A 15298-nucleotide genomic window follows, 5' to 3' on the forward strand; every position below is an offset into this window, starting at 1 on the left:
GATGCAAGAGCGATTGGATTTGCCCCGATCTCAGGTTTCCCACAGGTGCAGGGCGCGATCGACTGCTTTCGTGATCCTGCTGTGTGGCAGTGACACCCTCCTTGGCTTGTGGAGCTGGGGCTGCGGAGGTCACAGGAACAGTTGGTCGATGGGCCAGACACTCTTGGAGACACCTGGGTGGATGGGCCCGGAGTGTGCGCCAGCTGATCCTCCTCCTCCCTATGGGTGCCCAGGGGCCCCAGGCTGACTCCATGTGGAGCAGGGGTGGCTGGAGTGAGATCGAGCTGCCCAGCATCCCTCTCATGTACACACGCGGTGGACTATATCAGCCGCTAGGGATTCCATTTGCTGAACGTTCAGCTGGTCTGCGACCACCACAAACGCATCCTGCAGGTCTGCGCACGGTTCCCTGGGAGTGTCCACGCCTCCTACATCCTCAGTCAGTCACATCTTCCAGGGTCCACAGAGGCTGCAGGGTTGGCTCCTCAGGGACAAGGGCACCCACAGAGGCCGTGGCTGCTGACACTCGTGCAGTAGCCTCAGACTGCAGCAGAGAGAAGGTATAATGAGGTTCATGCTGCAACTCGCAACATAGTGGAGCAGGCCATAGGGATGCTGAAAATGAGGTTCCAGAGCCCTGCAATAAAGTCCACAGAGGTTGTCATGCATCGTTGTCGCCCGCTGCACTCTTTACAACCTGACACTGCAACAGGGAAAGGCGCTGGGTGAGGAGGAGATGGAGGAGCTGCACCTCCAATGAGTCTCCTTTGATGAGGAGGACACCGACAGGGATGAGGGTGAGGAGGTCCTCGGAGGTGACGTTGATGGGGATGAGGCCATCGCGTTGGCCAGACGAGGCAGGCACGCTTGGGAGGCCCTCATAGCTGCTAGATTTGTGGAGGATGATGACGACATGCAGTGAGGAGACACCATAGATCCTCACATTGCATCTGTGAATGTTTGACTCTAGTCTGGCTTAGGGCAGCACGAATACCCTCTGTGAGAATGCTCCTGTCATGGAGATGCAGTGGAGGCCCTAATAGTCACTCAATTGCAGGAGGATGATGATAACATGCAGTGAGAACACTCCATAGCTCTTCACACAGCCTCTGAGAATGTCTGACTCCTGTCTGGCTGAGCGCAGCTCACTTGCACCCTGTGACCAGGGCCATATCCTGGAGACGCAGCCATGAAACTTTAAATGCATCTGATCGTTTGTCTGCCTTCAGCACCTGAGCCCTTCAGGAGCACAGTGTCACTGGTCACAGATGCTGAAGAGATGGGGACCAGCCCCACCTTAAAGGTGCTGAGAGCACAGAGAGAAAATGAGAGAACTCTGTGGTGCCTGCCCACCACATTCTGGCAGCAATGACCAGCACCACCGAGGTGCAGGCATCAGTAATGTTTCCAGGGAGTGTGAGGCTGGACCATCACTGTGGTCTAAAGGCTGCACAGACACAGGGAAGAGGCCCTGGACTGAGACACCTGCCTTTATCTTGTGCAGAAAGGTTTCACATCTGAGTGACAACAACACAGGTCATCAGAACAAGGAGCCATAGGCAGGGAGACATTGTTGGAAGTTTATTGACAACAGTGAACATTATGTATAAGTGATTAACACTCATGCGCAGTCTGTGCAACTACATCTTCTTAACTTTCCTAACCCTGCTGCTACGTCTTGTTGCTCCCCGGACATCCACAGCGGAGGTGGAGGCAGCCTGCTGACTGTGATGCCCTGTCCATGGTGACCTTGGCGGGTGTCCTCTGGAGGGTTGAGACTTGGAGGGCCCCGACCTGCTTTCGGGATCCTGCTGTGTGGCAGAGGCATCCTCCTCGGCCTGTGGAGCTGGAGCTGCTGAGGTCAGAGGAAGAGGGGATTCGGATGGGCCGGACACTCTCGGATCACCTGGATGGATGACCCCGGGGGGGTACACTTGTTGATCCTCCCCCCTATGGTGCCCTATGGCCCCTGGCTGACTCTTTGAGGAGGAGTAGCTGGAGTGAGATTGAGCTGCCCCACACCCCTCTAGCGTACACACTGTTGAACGCCAAATATGGCGTCAGCCCACGCAGCAGTGCAGGAGCGACATCCTGGACCAGGGTCTGCATGGCGGCTGCCATCTAACCAGTGCTGACCTCGGTGCGTTGGCACACCGGCGCTATCATCTCAGCCTGAAGACGGACAGATTCCTCCATCCTGCCTTGCAATCTGAGGAATGCAGTGGACATCTCTTCCTGATGTTCCCGAGCTTGCCTTTGCAGCTCCAGCAACTGTGACATGACCGAGGGCCCTGACCTGAGACCTGGAGGGCCCTGGCCACCACCAGCGTGCAACCTCTCCCTCTTGTTGTGTGCCAGCTTGTCCTGCATGAATAGAGATGGAGCGAGTGTAAGCAGGATACCTGCCAGGCCAGATGATAAGTATGCCTGGCATGTGTGAGTGGTGGGTGGTCCCATGGACGGGATGAGGACAGTGAAGGTGAGTGTGAGAGAGTGAATGGTGATGTCCCTTGAACCGGCAGTGAGTGAGGGCCCTGTGGATGTGTGATGGGTTTGTGAGTGTGTGAGTTGAGAGTGATGAGAAGAGTGACTTACCCTGGCGGAACAGAGATCATTCATCCTCTTGCGGCACTGGGTGGCTGTCCTCTTTTGAAGGACATTGGTGCTGACCACCTCTGCCACTGTGTCCCAACCCAGATTAGTGAGGTTGCTGCCCCTCCTGCGGCCAGACTGGGGGTAGAGGACATCACGGCGGGCCTCCATTGTGTCCAAAAGGCGCTCGAGGGACGTGTCATTGGACCTGGGGACTGCAGTTTGTTTGCCTTTCAGGGCCATGTTTTCTTTGCAGCAGTTGGTGGGCTGGAAGCTCCGAGTGGTGCTCGTGTGGCTGGACTTTAAATATGGTGTCCGGCGTGCTGAGGCAGTGAGGTGATGGCGTGGCGGGCGAATTAGACCCCGCCCACCATCGAAGCGACATGTTTCCCGGGAATGCATAATTAATGCGGCAGGTTTGGGAGGATATGGCGTGAGAAGCCATTGCAGCCGGCAGGCAATTGTTGTGTTACCCGCCTGCTACCGTGCTTGGTGCAAATATGGGACGGTTCTGCCCCCAGTGTTGTATCTTCACTGGAACAGCTTGGTTGGGGGGATCAGCTCGTCTTGGAGCACTACATTCAGGGTGTGGAAAGGGACCATAATCTTTGCTGTACCCTGTGTGACCAGCCATTTCTTACCGTCACGCGGGGTGAATTGAGTTGGCTGAAGGCAGGCATCTGTCATGCTTGGGACCCCAGGAGGAGGCCGAGATGGATCACCACCCAGCACCTCTGGTTGAAGATGGTTGCAGACGGTTCAGCCTTTATCCTAGTCATCCACCCCAGTGCATGGTGCACTCTGAATATCCCTGGAAACTTGCATTCTGACTCCTGAGATTAAAGTTTCCTCCCAAGCTGTAACCTTTGACGTTGAGATCTGAGGATAAATTGTGGTCAACAGTGCAATACAATGGTACGGTGATGAGAATGACTGATATTTATCTTACACCATGTGCAAGGGCTCCGAGCCAATGGTTTCATTTTCCATCTCGTCTCTCAAAATGTCACCACGAGCTTTACGGGACAAGTGCATAGTTTGCCGTCAGAAATCTTGTACATACTGTCAGTCCTGACCATGGCATGTTCTATTCATAGTATGTGTTAAAATTATAATATTAACACTATTTTTGTCCTTATATCAGTGCGAAGATTTAGGTTTCCCCCTGTACAATTCTGCTCAGCCGGTGTGATAGATGTGATAAGTTGTACTTGGCTACTTACCCCTGGTCAGTCCCCTGCAGGGTGGCAGATGTTAGAACTTTGTGTACTTTCTGCAGGAGAAGGAAAATAACATTGATTTTTTTGAGAGGACAATTCAATTAGAGGGGGGGCTTTTAACGTCGGAGATGCAATGTTTCCAGTCGTTACACTTTCCTTCTTTTGTTGACACTTTTCACTTGAAAAGTAAAATCCCCTCGTCACCTCTCTAACAACGTGCATGGATAACCACCCCCACCCTGTCCCCCCTCCCCACACACACACACACACACACACACACTCACTCATTCACTCACACACACACACACTCACTCATTCACTCACACACACACACACACACAATCACTCACTCACACACACACACACACACACACAATCACTCATTCACTCACACTCACACACACACACACACACACACAAGCACTCATTCACTCACACTCACACACACACACACACACACACAATCACTCACTCTCACACACATACACACACACACACACAATCGCTCATTCACTCACACACACACACACACACACACACACACACACACAATCACTCATTCACTCACACACACACACACACACACACAATCACTCATTCACTCACACACACACACACTCATATGTTAGATCCGTGCAAGTCTTTCTTTGTGTATGATTCGCTCAGCACGTTCTAGCGCTGTACAAAGCTGGATTTTCGCTACTCAGATGGATATCTCGTTGGGCAATTTTTCCACTCAGCAGACCCGCCTCAGTTTAAAGGGCCCCGTTAGATCCAGTTTTCACTCCGGGCAGGTAGGTGCGGGGACGGGATCGAGTTAGGCTCACTGACCCCAGGAGTAGATCCTGGGCGGCCACGGTGTGGAGGTGGGGGTGGGGGTGGGGGGGGGGGCGGTGGTGTGGAGAGGGGTTTGGAGGGTGGGGTATACCAAGGCACACTGATTAGAAGGCCCGCTTCAGTTCTCTTGGACTTCATTTCGGTTGTGTTAGAAGCTGTTAAGCCCTCACCTCTCACAACCCCTCACCCCGCCCCCACCTCACCCAATCCCCCATTTCCCCTCCTTGCCAACCTGTGCCCCCACCAATGCCCATGACCCCTCCATAGCCACTCACTCCGTGTCCACCATAGGCAGACCTCAGGGGTCATGTGGAGATGAGAAAAATAAGCCTCCAACAATCTAATACAGGTCTCACTCATGCACAACTGATAGCAAAAAAACCTCCCATTCATGGAAAACCCATTCAAAGCTTTCAAAATGCCTCAAGTGGTTAATCTCTTATAAAACAAACTTTCATTCAGACCCCAAATCAAAGATAGCCAATCCTTTAATGGTTTCTTTAAACTGTCAATCAAACAGTGAACTCAGAACCCCCTGCTAGGATAATTGTAGCTTTTTATTTAACATTCATAAAGACATAATAATAACCCTTAGGGAAATGTCAAAGAGAATGCTATTGAAACTGCATGACCAAAGGGTAACATTTTTCTAACCTCCACAATATGACCTGTCAATCAAAGCAGTCCAACAGAGGGATTTTATAAACTCTCACTGACAGCAGGGGTTTTGAATAACTTCAGATCATGACGCTTAAACAGACCTTATCCACTGTTCAAGAGTGTTTACATCTATTGTATAAGTTAGTGACCCCCCCTATATTGTGGGTTAAGGGCCTTGGACCAGCCAAAAAGCGGTCTGTTTGAACTCAGCACTAAGTTCAAATGGTCCTGCTGAGTTTGGGTTTCCCTCCTGTGTGAGTCACACCCTGCCCCCTTCCTCCTGCCGGCAAAAAATTAGATCCGTCAGAAATGGGGACAGGACTTTAGCATCTGGATCCTGTCTGCCTGTGGAGTTGGGATGACCCGACAAAAACGAGGCCCCTTGCATTGAAAATGACGGTAAAGCTGTACCTTTGGTTACCAACCAGGGTCAAGCTGCTTGGTTTAAACTTCACGCAATGCTTGGCAGTTAACTGCCAGTCACCATCACTGGTGCATTCTCCATGGCAATGCCTCTACCAATCAGTCTACTTGCCAACCAATCAGCACTCTCTTCACATACAGTATAAATTGTTGTTTTCCCTTTATATTGGTATTCTTGCAAAGTGTCCTGATGAGTGCAAGACAAAAAGCTTCGACATGTCTCTTTTCTCAGCAATACTCAAATTCTGTACAACCAAACAACTAACTTTGGTTTGTTTTCCATATTTGTTATAAAGAGGGAAGCATGTCACACAGAGGCAGATCACAATTAGATCACGTTTCACTCTTGAACGGTTAGATACAAGCCTCACCTCAACAAAGGAAAATAGCTTCTTGTTCGAGACTTCCAGATGTTTGCGGCTGAGCTCAAATGTATGCAGCTGGCAGTTGGCGATTGACAGTCTTTGCCGCAGATCCCGAGTGTCCTCCTAACAGATTAAATATCAACGTCAGTAGAACGGGCACAAACCTGAGGCTTCAACTAGAAACCCTCAGAAAAATCACAACTATTTTCTGTCTATCTTACAAGACACCGAAGATGCCTAAATCATCAAGGAAAAATGAGACTTTGTGACGGTGTAACAAGCTGCCTTGAATCAAGAAAATTTCTGTTGACATTTACTTTTTGCTAAAGGTCATTTCGTCTTGATTCTTATCGAAAAGTATTTCCATTTTACCTCATTTTATAAAACAAATGCACTTGTTGAATAAACCTGCCTATGGTACAGGAAAATTAGGAACGTTGATATTTTTGAGTCAGAATTAGACAATAGATAGCCAAAGAGACACCAGATTTATTTTTAAGATGATGGTCCAACTGGTTTATTAATGCTTTTCTGGGAAAGCAACCCATCATATATGTGTAATTTAATCCTAATGACCTATCACTCGGGCAATCTTCCTCACTAACATCTGGGGAGACTGGGAGCTGCCTCAGAGAACAGTCAAGCATAGGATCATAACATTCAAACAACATCCCAAGCTCCCTCATCATACTTGCAAAGGCATATTGCATCCCATGAAAAAAGGTCAGTTTGGCTTGACTTCAGACCCAGTGAAGTCTCGTAGCTTCAGGTCAAACAAAGTCAAGGGGAGTTACTTTGTCCCCTGTTTGATCAGCTCACAGCATTCAGTACATTGCTCACCTTTGTAAGCTCTGCTGAATTACTTTGCGTCTTCCCTGCCAGCTCAGTTTTGAGGTCTGTGATCTCAGCCTCCAGAAGGCGTATTACCTCCTCATAGTCTTGCTCAGCGCTGCAAGCCCGATGCTGAACCGCACTGGCCAAACGCAACTTGTCCTGCAACGTCCTGTTTTCTGCAAGTGCGGCTGTGGCTTTCTGCAGGGTTTAGAAGCAGAGGGTTGGGTTGATGTTGGCATTGGCAGACAGGGTGCATTTTCATCGTTATCGCTTGGGCATTGATCATCTCATGGGCAGAGCGCAGAAAGGAAAACTGGGTGAAAATCTTTGAACAATGTGATGAGCCACCCCCAGTTCAACCTTCTGAACTCTTCCCAGGCGATGACCAATTCCTGGCAGATGCTTAACGTTTCATTGTCACAGCAGAAGGTCCCACTAACCTGAGTCTCTTGTTGAAGCTCCTCCTCCAGTGCTTTCTTATTCTTCTCCATCTCCTTGATAAGACCCTATGATGGCAATAAAGGGCTTTGTAGGACAGAGCTTTTGATCCTGATTCTGAAATGACCAACTACATATCAATTAGCAAACAGGTTGGCTAATCCTTCCAACATATGTCAATGGCAGGCAGTAAGAGCGGGAGAGATTCCTGGTCAGTCATGTGATGGAAAGAACGTTGGCTCAGTTGGCTGGACGGCCACTGTGGATCAGATTGGTGCCAACAGCATACGGTTCGATCGCCGTTTTGGCTAGGGTGGATTTGGGACCTGCCTCCTTGCCTGACCCATGATGAAGATCATGGTGCTATGGGTTGCCTTCAGGCAGAGAACTGAAGAAGATTAATTAACAAGCTTAAGCCCACCTACCCTCTCAGCGAAAGAGTCCGTGGCACGATTTGAAGATGATCAATTGAAGAAGGTCAATATTTATCTCTCAACCAACATGATTTATGTAGATTATCTGGGCATTTATCTCACTGCTGTTTGGAGGATCTTGCACTGTGCAAATAGTATGACATATTGTAATAATGACCAGACTTCAAGATTAAAGATGTGAAGTGGTTTGGGAGGTTTAGAGATCATGATGGGCCCTATAAAAAGGCAAGTTCTTACTTTTTTCTGATTGTACATTTGAGTCATCAGTTATAACAAATAATGAATAAAAGGGGGTGCAGTAACATCATGGTTATGTTACTGGACTGGGCTAATGACCCGAAGATGTGAGTTCAAATCCCACCATGGTCCCTGGAGAATTTGAATTCAATTTATTAAAAACCTGGAAATAAAGGCCAGTATCAGTACTGATCACAAAACTGGATTGTTGGTAAAAACTCATCTTGCTCGCTAGTGTTCTTTAGGGAGTGAAATCTGCCATCCTTATCTGGTCAGGCCTATATGTGACCTCAGACTGATTGCAATGTGGTTGGCTCTTAACTACCCTCAGGAATGGTCCAGCAAGCCCTTCGGTTTTATGCAAGAAGGTAGCCCAAGGCCAGCTCTCAACAGCTGCAGACATCTCCTAAGGGCTGGAGAGGAACTTGAAGTGGGAGGGGAGGGATCCAGTTGTTAGTCCAGATATGGAATAAGTACGATAGCAAGGAATGATCTTGGATCAGAAGATGTAAAGTCCATTTGGGTGGAGGTAAGAAATAACATGGGGAAGAAGACACTGGCAGCCCCCTTACAGTGGCTATACTGTAGGACAGAGAATGATTGGGAAGTCTTATAAACCAACAAAAGGTGACCAAAAAAATAATAAAGAGGGAGAAAATAAACTTTGATGGTAAACTAACAAATAATATAAAAATGGACGGTAAGAGCTTCTTTAAATATATAAAAAGGAAGAGAGAGGCCAAAGTGAATATAGGCCCCTTAGAGAATGAGGCTGGGGAAATAATAATGGGGAGCCAGGAAATGGCAGAAGAGTTGAATAAATACTTTGCATCAGTCTTCACAGTAAAAGACACTAATAGCATTCCAAAAATACTAGATAATCAAGGGGCAAAAGTGCGGGGGTGGGGAGGGCGGAGGAATAAATACAACAACTATCAGTAGAGAAAAAGTACTAGGAAAACTAATGAGGCCAAAGGCCAATAAGTCCCCTGGACCTGATGGCTTGCATCCTAGGATATTAAAGGAAGTAGCTACACAAATAGTGGATGCACTGGTAGTAATCTTCCAAGAATCCTCAGATTCTGGAAAAGTCCCAGAGGATTGGAAAACTTCAATGTAACACCCCCTTATTCAAAAAGGGAGGGAGACAAAATATAGGTAACTATAGGCCAGTTAGCTTAACATCAGTCATTGGGAAAATGTTAGAATCTATTATAAAGGATATAATAGCAGAGCATTTAGAGATGCATAATCTAATCAAGCTGAGTCAGCATGGCTTCATGAAGGGGAAATCATGCCTAACAAATTTATTAGAATTCTTTGAGGAGGTAACAAACAGGATAGATAAAGGGGAACCAGTAGATGTAATATATTTGGATTTCCAAAAGGTGTTCGACAAGGCACCACACATAATGCTACTCAATAAGGTAAGAGCCCATAGTTTTGGGGTTAGAATATTAGCATGGATAAAGGATTGGCTAACTAATAGAAGACAGAGAATTAGGATAAGGGGGGCATTTTCAGGAAGGCAACCTGTAACTAGTGGAGTGCTACAGGGATCAGCGCTGGGGCGACAATTATTTACAATATATATTAATGACATGGATGAAGGAAGTGAATGTACCATCGCCAAGTTTGTGGATGACACAAAAATAGATGGGAAGGCAAGCGGTGAGGATGACACAAAGAGTCTATAGCTGGATATAGACAGGTTAAGTGAGTGGGCAAAAACTTGGCAGATGGAATATAATGTGGGGAAATGTGAGGTTATGCACTTTGACAGGAAGAATAGAGGAGCTGAATATTATTTGAATGGAGAAAGACTGCAGAAAGCTGCAGCACAGAGGGATTTGGGGGTCCTCATGCATGAATTCCAAAAAGCTAGCATACAAGTTCAGCAGGTAATGGGGAAGGTAAATAGAATGTTGGCCTTTATTTCAAAGGGAATGGAGTATAAAAATAGGGAAGTCTTGCTAAAACTAGACAAGGCATTGGTTAGACTGCACCTAGAACACTGTGAACAGCTACGGTCCCCTTTTCTAAGGAAAGATATGCTGGCATTGGAGGCAGTCCAGAGAAGGTTCACTAGGTTGATCCCAGGTATGGAGGGATTTTCTCATGAGGAGAGGTTGAGTAGGTTGGGCCTGTGCTCATTGGAGATAAGAAGAATGAGAGACGACCTTATTGAAACATGAGATTCTTATGGGGCTGGTAGATGCTGAGAGGTTGTTTCCCCTTGTGGGAGAATCTCGGACCAGTGGGCATAATCTCAGAGTAAGGGGTCACCCATTTAAGACAGAGATGAAGAAGAATTTCTTCTCTCAGAGGGTAGTGAATCTGTGGAATTCTTTACCATGGAGGACTGTAGAGGCTGAGTTGTTAAGTATATTCAAGGCTGAGATAGACATTTTTAATCCGGAAGGGAATCAAGGGTTATGGGGAAAAGGCAGAAAAGTGGAGTTGAGGATTATCAGATCAGCCACGATCTCATTGAATGGCGGAGCAGACTCGATGGGCCGAATGACCTACTTCTGCTCCTCCGTTTTATGGAATCCAATATGTCAAAAATTGCATTTTTAAAAAAACTGTGAGAAGGTTGGTGAAATTCCTGAAGCATTTGCTGTTAATTTTATGCAGGTTTATCTAGAAATTTATTCTCTTGTTAATCTTAAATATCAGCAGGCTCATTACAAAGTGGCTATTTTAGTACAGGTTGAGTATCCTTTATCCCAAACCCTCGGGGCCGATTGGGCTTGTGGATGTGATATAGCTACCATATATACGGCAGCCCTAAGTCTACTTACATTACAATAGCCTAAGCCTCGGCTAGCTATAGTCTACAAATACTAGGTTGTTCCTCCATTTGCCAACTCTCACACACCCTACTTCTTACCTATTAACAGCTATTACCACTGTAATATAATATTACATTGCTTTATTAACATACAAATTAACTGCATAGCTGCTCAAAAAAAGTTGGGTTTTTGGATGTGTTAGGTTTTTAGATGTATGGGTAAAGGATATTCGGCCTGTGGGAGTCTTGTGTCTAGGTTTGAACCATAAAGGAAATGGATAGCAAAATTAAGATGGGAATTTGGGCGCTGGTTTACTCTTTCATTTTATGCAATGCGATTCAGTCTCTCACCTTGTGCTAAATGTAAAAGTCGGGTCCCATAAGTAAGCTTTCTGGTTCCTTACAATCCAAAGCATGATGCAAAGTAATCTGGGCTGCCCATGTACTGGGTGAAGAATGGGCCAATTTAATGTCTCTGGATTTATATGGAGGATTCCCATGACAAACCCACTTCACTTCAGATGATGATTGGTGTCAGTCTCACCACTTACATTTTTCAGGGGGTGAATGCACCCTGGAGAGTGATGGTGAGCAGGCCAATGGTTGGTGATCCACCATGAAGCAGTGGGAGGTGAAAGGTGCATTAACACTGGGACTGTAACGATTTACATTAAATTAAAAGGACTATTGTTACACAAGTTCTTAAGAAAGGAGCTGCTGAAGATGACTCATAAGATGGAAATGTCACAGGCAAAGTTAAATGGAAAACAACTTTGAACATCTAACAGACATTACAGATTATCTATCTGGTTTACCCTATGACTGTGGATACTATTTAATACTGATCTGGATCAACTAACCACACGCTGATCCACAACGCGATTAAGGATTGTTATTCTGATCAATATTGCCTGAATCATGTAAAAATAATTCTTTTGTAATAAATACTGAAATCAGATGTTCTGCGTAATCAGCTGCAAATCATTCTTCGATAATCTTCCATACTCATTACAATCATTATCTCTCTCATGTGAACATTAATAAGTTCATGAAATGCATGGCACACTTTTATTTCCTGGAAGAGCTAAGGATTGAAATTGTCACTAGCAAATTGTTGGACAATGTACACAGTGGACTGACTATAATCAATAAATGAGATAAATACAACTACTCAAAAAAAAAATCAACAGAAGCCATAACTTGATGCAAGACTAGCCTCTTGCTGAGTTAACCCTGACTGGTAAAGAGTGAAACCGAACAGTTCCACGACAGGGTATTCAACATCATCGTGCCATGTCCACTGCCGAAAGAAACCTTACCTTCATTTTTTCAATCTCCTGACGGAGTTTGGTTACCTCTGACTGCAGGTGGTTGAGATTTTCTGAGTCATGGAAGGTGTTGGAGCTAAAGATCTAAAATTTAGATAGCGTGGGGAGAAAACAGTTAAGCACATGATGTTATATCACAGAGTTAAATCCGACGAGCTTAAACTCAACAACTAAGCAGTAGCTGGGCATTTTAGTGGCTTTGCTGCTGCATTAGAATTATTTCTGCAATTAAATGCATGAACAAAATCTAGAATAATTTGTATGCTTCTCCGCTTGTCTCATGCCCATATAGCAAACAAAAATTGACACTGAACCACATAAGGAGAAATAGGACAGGTGACCAAAAGCTTGGCCACACAGGTAGGTTTTGAAGGAGGGTCTGAGAGGAGGGAGAGGTGGAGAGGTTTAGAGAAGGAATTGCAGAGCTTAGCATCTAGAGCAACAAAGTCATGTTCTCTTACCGGAGATTGGAAAGCTGTTGTGTCCAGTAGGTTCGCAACTTCATGAGGAAAAAACATCAGGGGACTTTGACTTAGGCCAACGTCCTCCAGCTCCTGTGGTAATGTAATTCTCGCTGCCTGCACAAAATCTGCAAAGTTCACTCTGAGTTATTATCAGCCGAGTGAGCCTTTAGCCATCAGCATCTCCATCAGCAGAACCCAAATTGCAAAATTAACTTAAGAAACTCCATAGTTTCTTGTCCCTCTTTGTTGTGGGCCAGAATACAAGGCCTGGATTCTTTTCACCAGAAGAGGGTTGTAGTGGGACTTCTACACATCTCCCCAACTCTGACACCACCCAATTTTCCTGGTTTGGAGTGTATGTGCATGCATGTGCACATTGTGAGAGTGTGTGTGTGTGTGTGCGGGTGTGAGTGTGTGCGTGCATGTGTGTGTGCGGTGTTCCCTGGTGTGGTGGGTTGTGTGTTGTGGGGACAAGAGTCAATAGTGGAAGACAGGGCAATGGTGAAGATGGGCTGGGTCCTGAGATAATTTGCATGTGACAGGCAGGGAGTAGGCAGCTTGCAAGTAGCCATCAGGGGAAGGGAGAGGAAAATCGTGTTTGAGGCAAGAATGAGAAGTGGACCTCATCATCCCATTTTCAGCCTGTTATTGTTCGATACCAGAAAGCCTAATAATGAAGGACAGAGTTGGAGCCAATCTTTACATACTTTTATGTGCATTTATTTACGAAGATACATAGTACAAGCATACATCTCCTGACCCAATAACCACAGTTTCAGTCTGTTCCTATTTATAGGAGCACAAGTGAATCCTCAGTTAATGCTGACCACCTACACATAATTAAATACAATTAATATACAATTAACAATTCCTGTTGCTAAAGTTGGAGTGGGATAATGGAGCAAAATCCCGGTCCTGGGGCCTTCTGATGGTTTTTCAGTTCTCTAAACTATCACACTGGATTATTTTTATTTTGGGGTGGAGGGGCGGGGAACTGAATAGGTTCAACATCCTTTAATCCTTCAGGGACTTATCACCTTTTCAAAATTAGTATAGCTGCGTGTTATCTACACAGTTGGAGACATGAAACAGGAAGGAGTTATAACACAATTATATAATGAGTGAACTGGTTGTGCTGAGTAGCTAGTTCCCCATTATAAATTGAATTTAACACTTTCCCACCACATGCTCCACGTATAAACAGGAATAATACATCAACAGATCTCAACACTGTCACTATTTCATTATAACTTGACCAAGTGTTGAGACTAGTTTGTAGAGACAGTGGGGTGGGAACGAGGCTGGAACTGGAGACTGTTCAAATGGAATAGTGAAGACTTGCTCCTATCTCCCCATGATCTATTTACATAGGTATACTTCTGTCCTTGATTTCTGGCCCATTGTGGCGGAAGAGTGGTCTGAAGACCCTCCCTCCATGAGGAATCACCTGACCTGTGTCTGACATTTTATATGGAGCACTTTGTAACAGCAAGCTGTACCTGGGCAGGCAGGGAGGGAGGGAGGCAAAGGTCATGGGCTCAGTTACACCATGTGGAGACTCAATTTTGGTGTTTTCCATTCTTTTCTGGGATGTAGTCAGCATTTATTGCCCCTCCCTAATTGTTCATGAGGAGGAGGCGGTGGGCCTTATTCTTGAGCTTTTGCAGTCCACCTGATGAAGGTGCTCTTACAACGTTGTTAGCTAGGGGTGATAATAACACTACTTATAATGGATCCATAGTTACAGAAAATTCTATCTTCCCTTCCCTGCTGGGGCTCTATAGCACCAGTGAAGAAGTGAAGGAAGAAGGAATGTGACTAAAAACTTATCTTAATCGAAAGCCCGCCCTTACCTCCAAATGCCACAGTTCCCTGTGAATCATTTGTGAGACTATGCCTTAGCACTTTTCTCCGTTCTTCTGTCACATGTAGTCCGAGGTACTTCAGAGCCTAGAGCAGAAAAAGATAACACAACAGTCAAAATTACAGTGGTGTGGTTAATACATCAACTGATCTCAACACTGTCACTATTTCATTATAAGTTAACAAAGTTTTGAGACTAGTTTGTAGAGACAGTGTTAATCTAGCCTAACCTGTAACAGAATGTAAACTTTATTTTATTTTCATTGGACAAGGGCATCACTGGCTAGGCCAGCATTTATTGCCCACCCCTAATTGCCCTTATTCAGAGAGCATTTTAAGAGTCAACCACATTGCTGTGGATCTGGAATCACATGTAGGCCAGACCAGGTAAGGATGGCAGATTTCCTTACCTGAAGGACATTAGTGAACCAGATGGGTTTTTATGACAATCAACAGTGATTTCATGGTCATCATCAGACTTTTAATTCCAGATTTTTTAATGAATTCAAATTTCACCATTTGCCATGGTGGGATTTGAACCCAGGTCCCCAGTGCATTACCCTGGGTCTCTGGAATAGCAGTCCATTGACAATACCATTACCCCACCACCCATTACCCCTATCTGCATGCAATATGACACAACTGTATATATTACACGGAAATTACAGCACAGAATTAAGCCATTTGGCCCAACTAGACTCTTTGTTTTTTATGACCCACCTTTGAAGCTCATCCCACCTTTCTTCACCTAACCCGATCAACATATGCTGTTCTCCTTTATCTACTTATCCTCTATGCTGTTCACCTCA

General features: G+C 45.7%; 1 protein-coding gene across 3 annotated transcripts in view; it reads right to left on the reverse strand.

Moving 5' to 3' along the window:
* Positions 1–15298, reverse strand: part of LOC144691035 (syntaxin-binding protein 4) — a 140882-nt gene that overhangs the window by 17715 nt on the left and 107869 nt on the right. For all 3 annotated transcript variants that reach the window (XM_078559040.1, XM_078559041.1, XM_078559042.1), the window contains 7 exons: positions 14480–14576; positions 12624–12751; positions 12154–12246; positions 7372–7437; positions 6938–7129; positions 6104–6220; positions 3816–3865 (listed from right to left, as the gene is read on the reverse strand). In XM_078559040.1, the coding sequence (XP_078415166.1) occupies positions 3816–3865; positions 6104–6220; positions 6938–7129; positions 7372–7437; positions 12154–12246; positions 12624–12751; positions 14480–14576 (743 nt within the window). The remainder of the gene's footprint in view (positions 1–3815; positions 3866–6103; positions 6221–6937; positions 7130–7371; positions 7438–12153; positions 12247–12623; positions 12752–14479; positions 14577–15298) is intronic.

This window comes from Cetorhinus maximus, chromosome 15 (assembly GCF_964194155.1).
Source record: "Cetorhinus maximus chromosome 15, sCetMax3.hap1.1, whole genome shotgun sequence".
Lineage (NCBI taxonomy): Eukaryota > Metazoa > Chordata > Chondrichthyes > Lamniformes > Cetorhinidae > Cetorhinus > Cetorhinus maximus.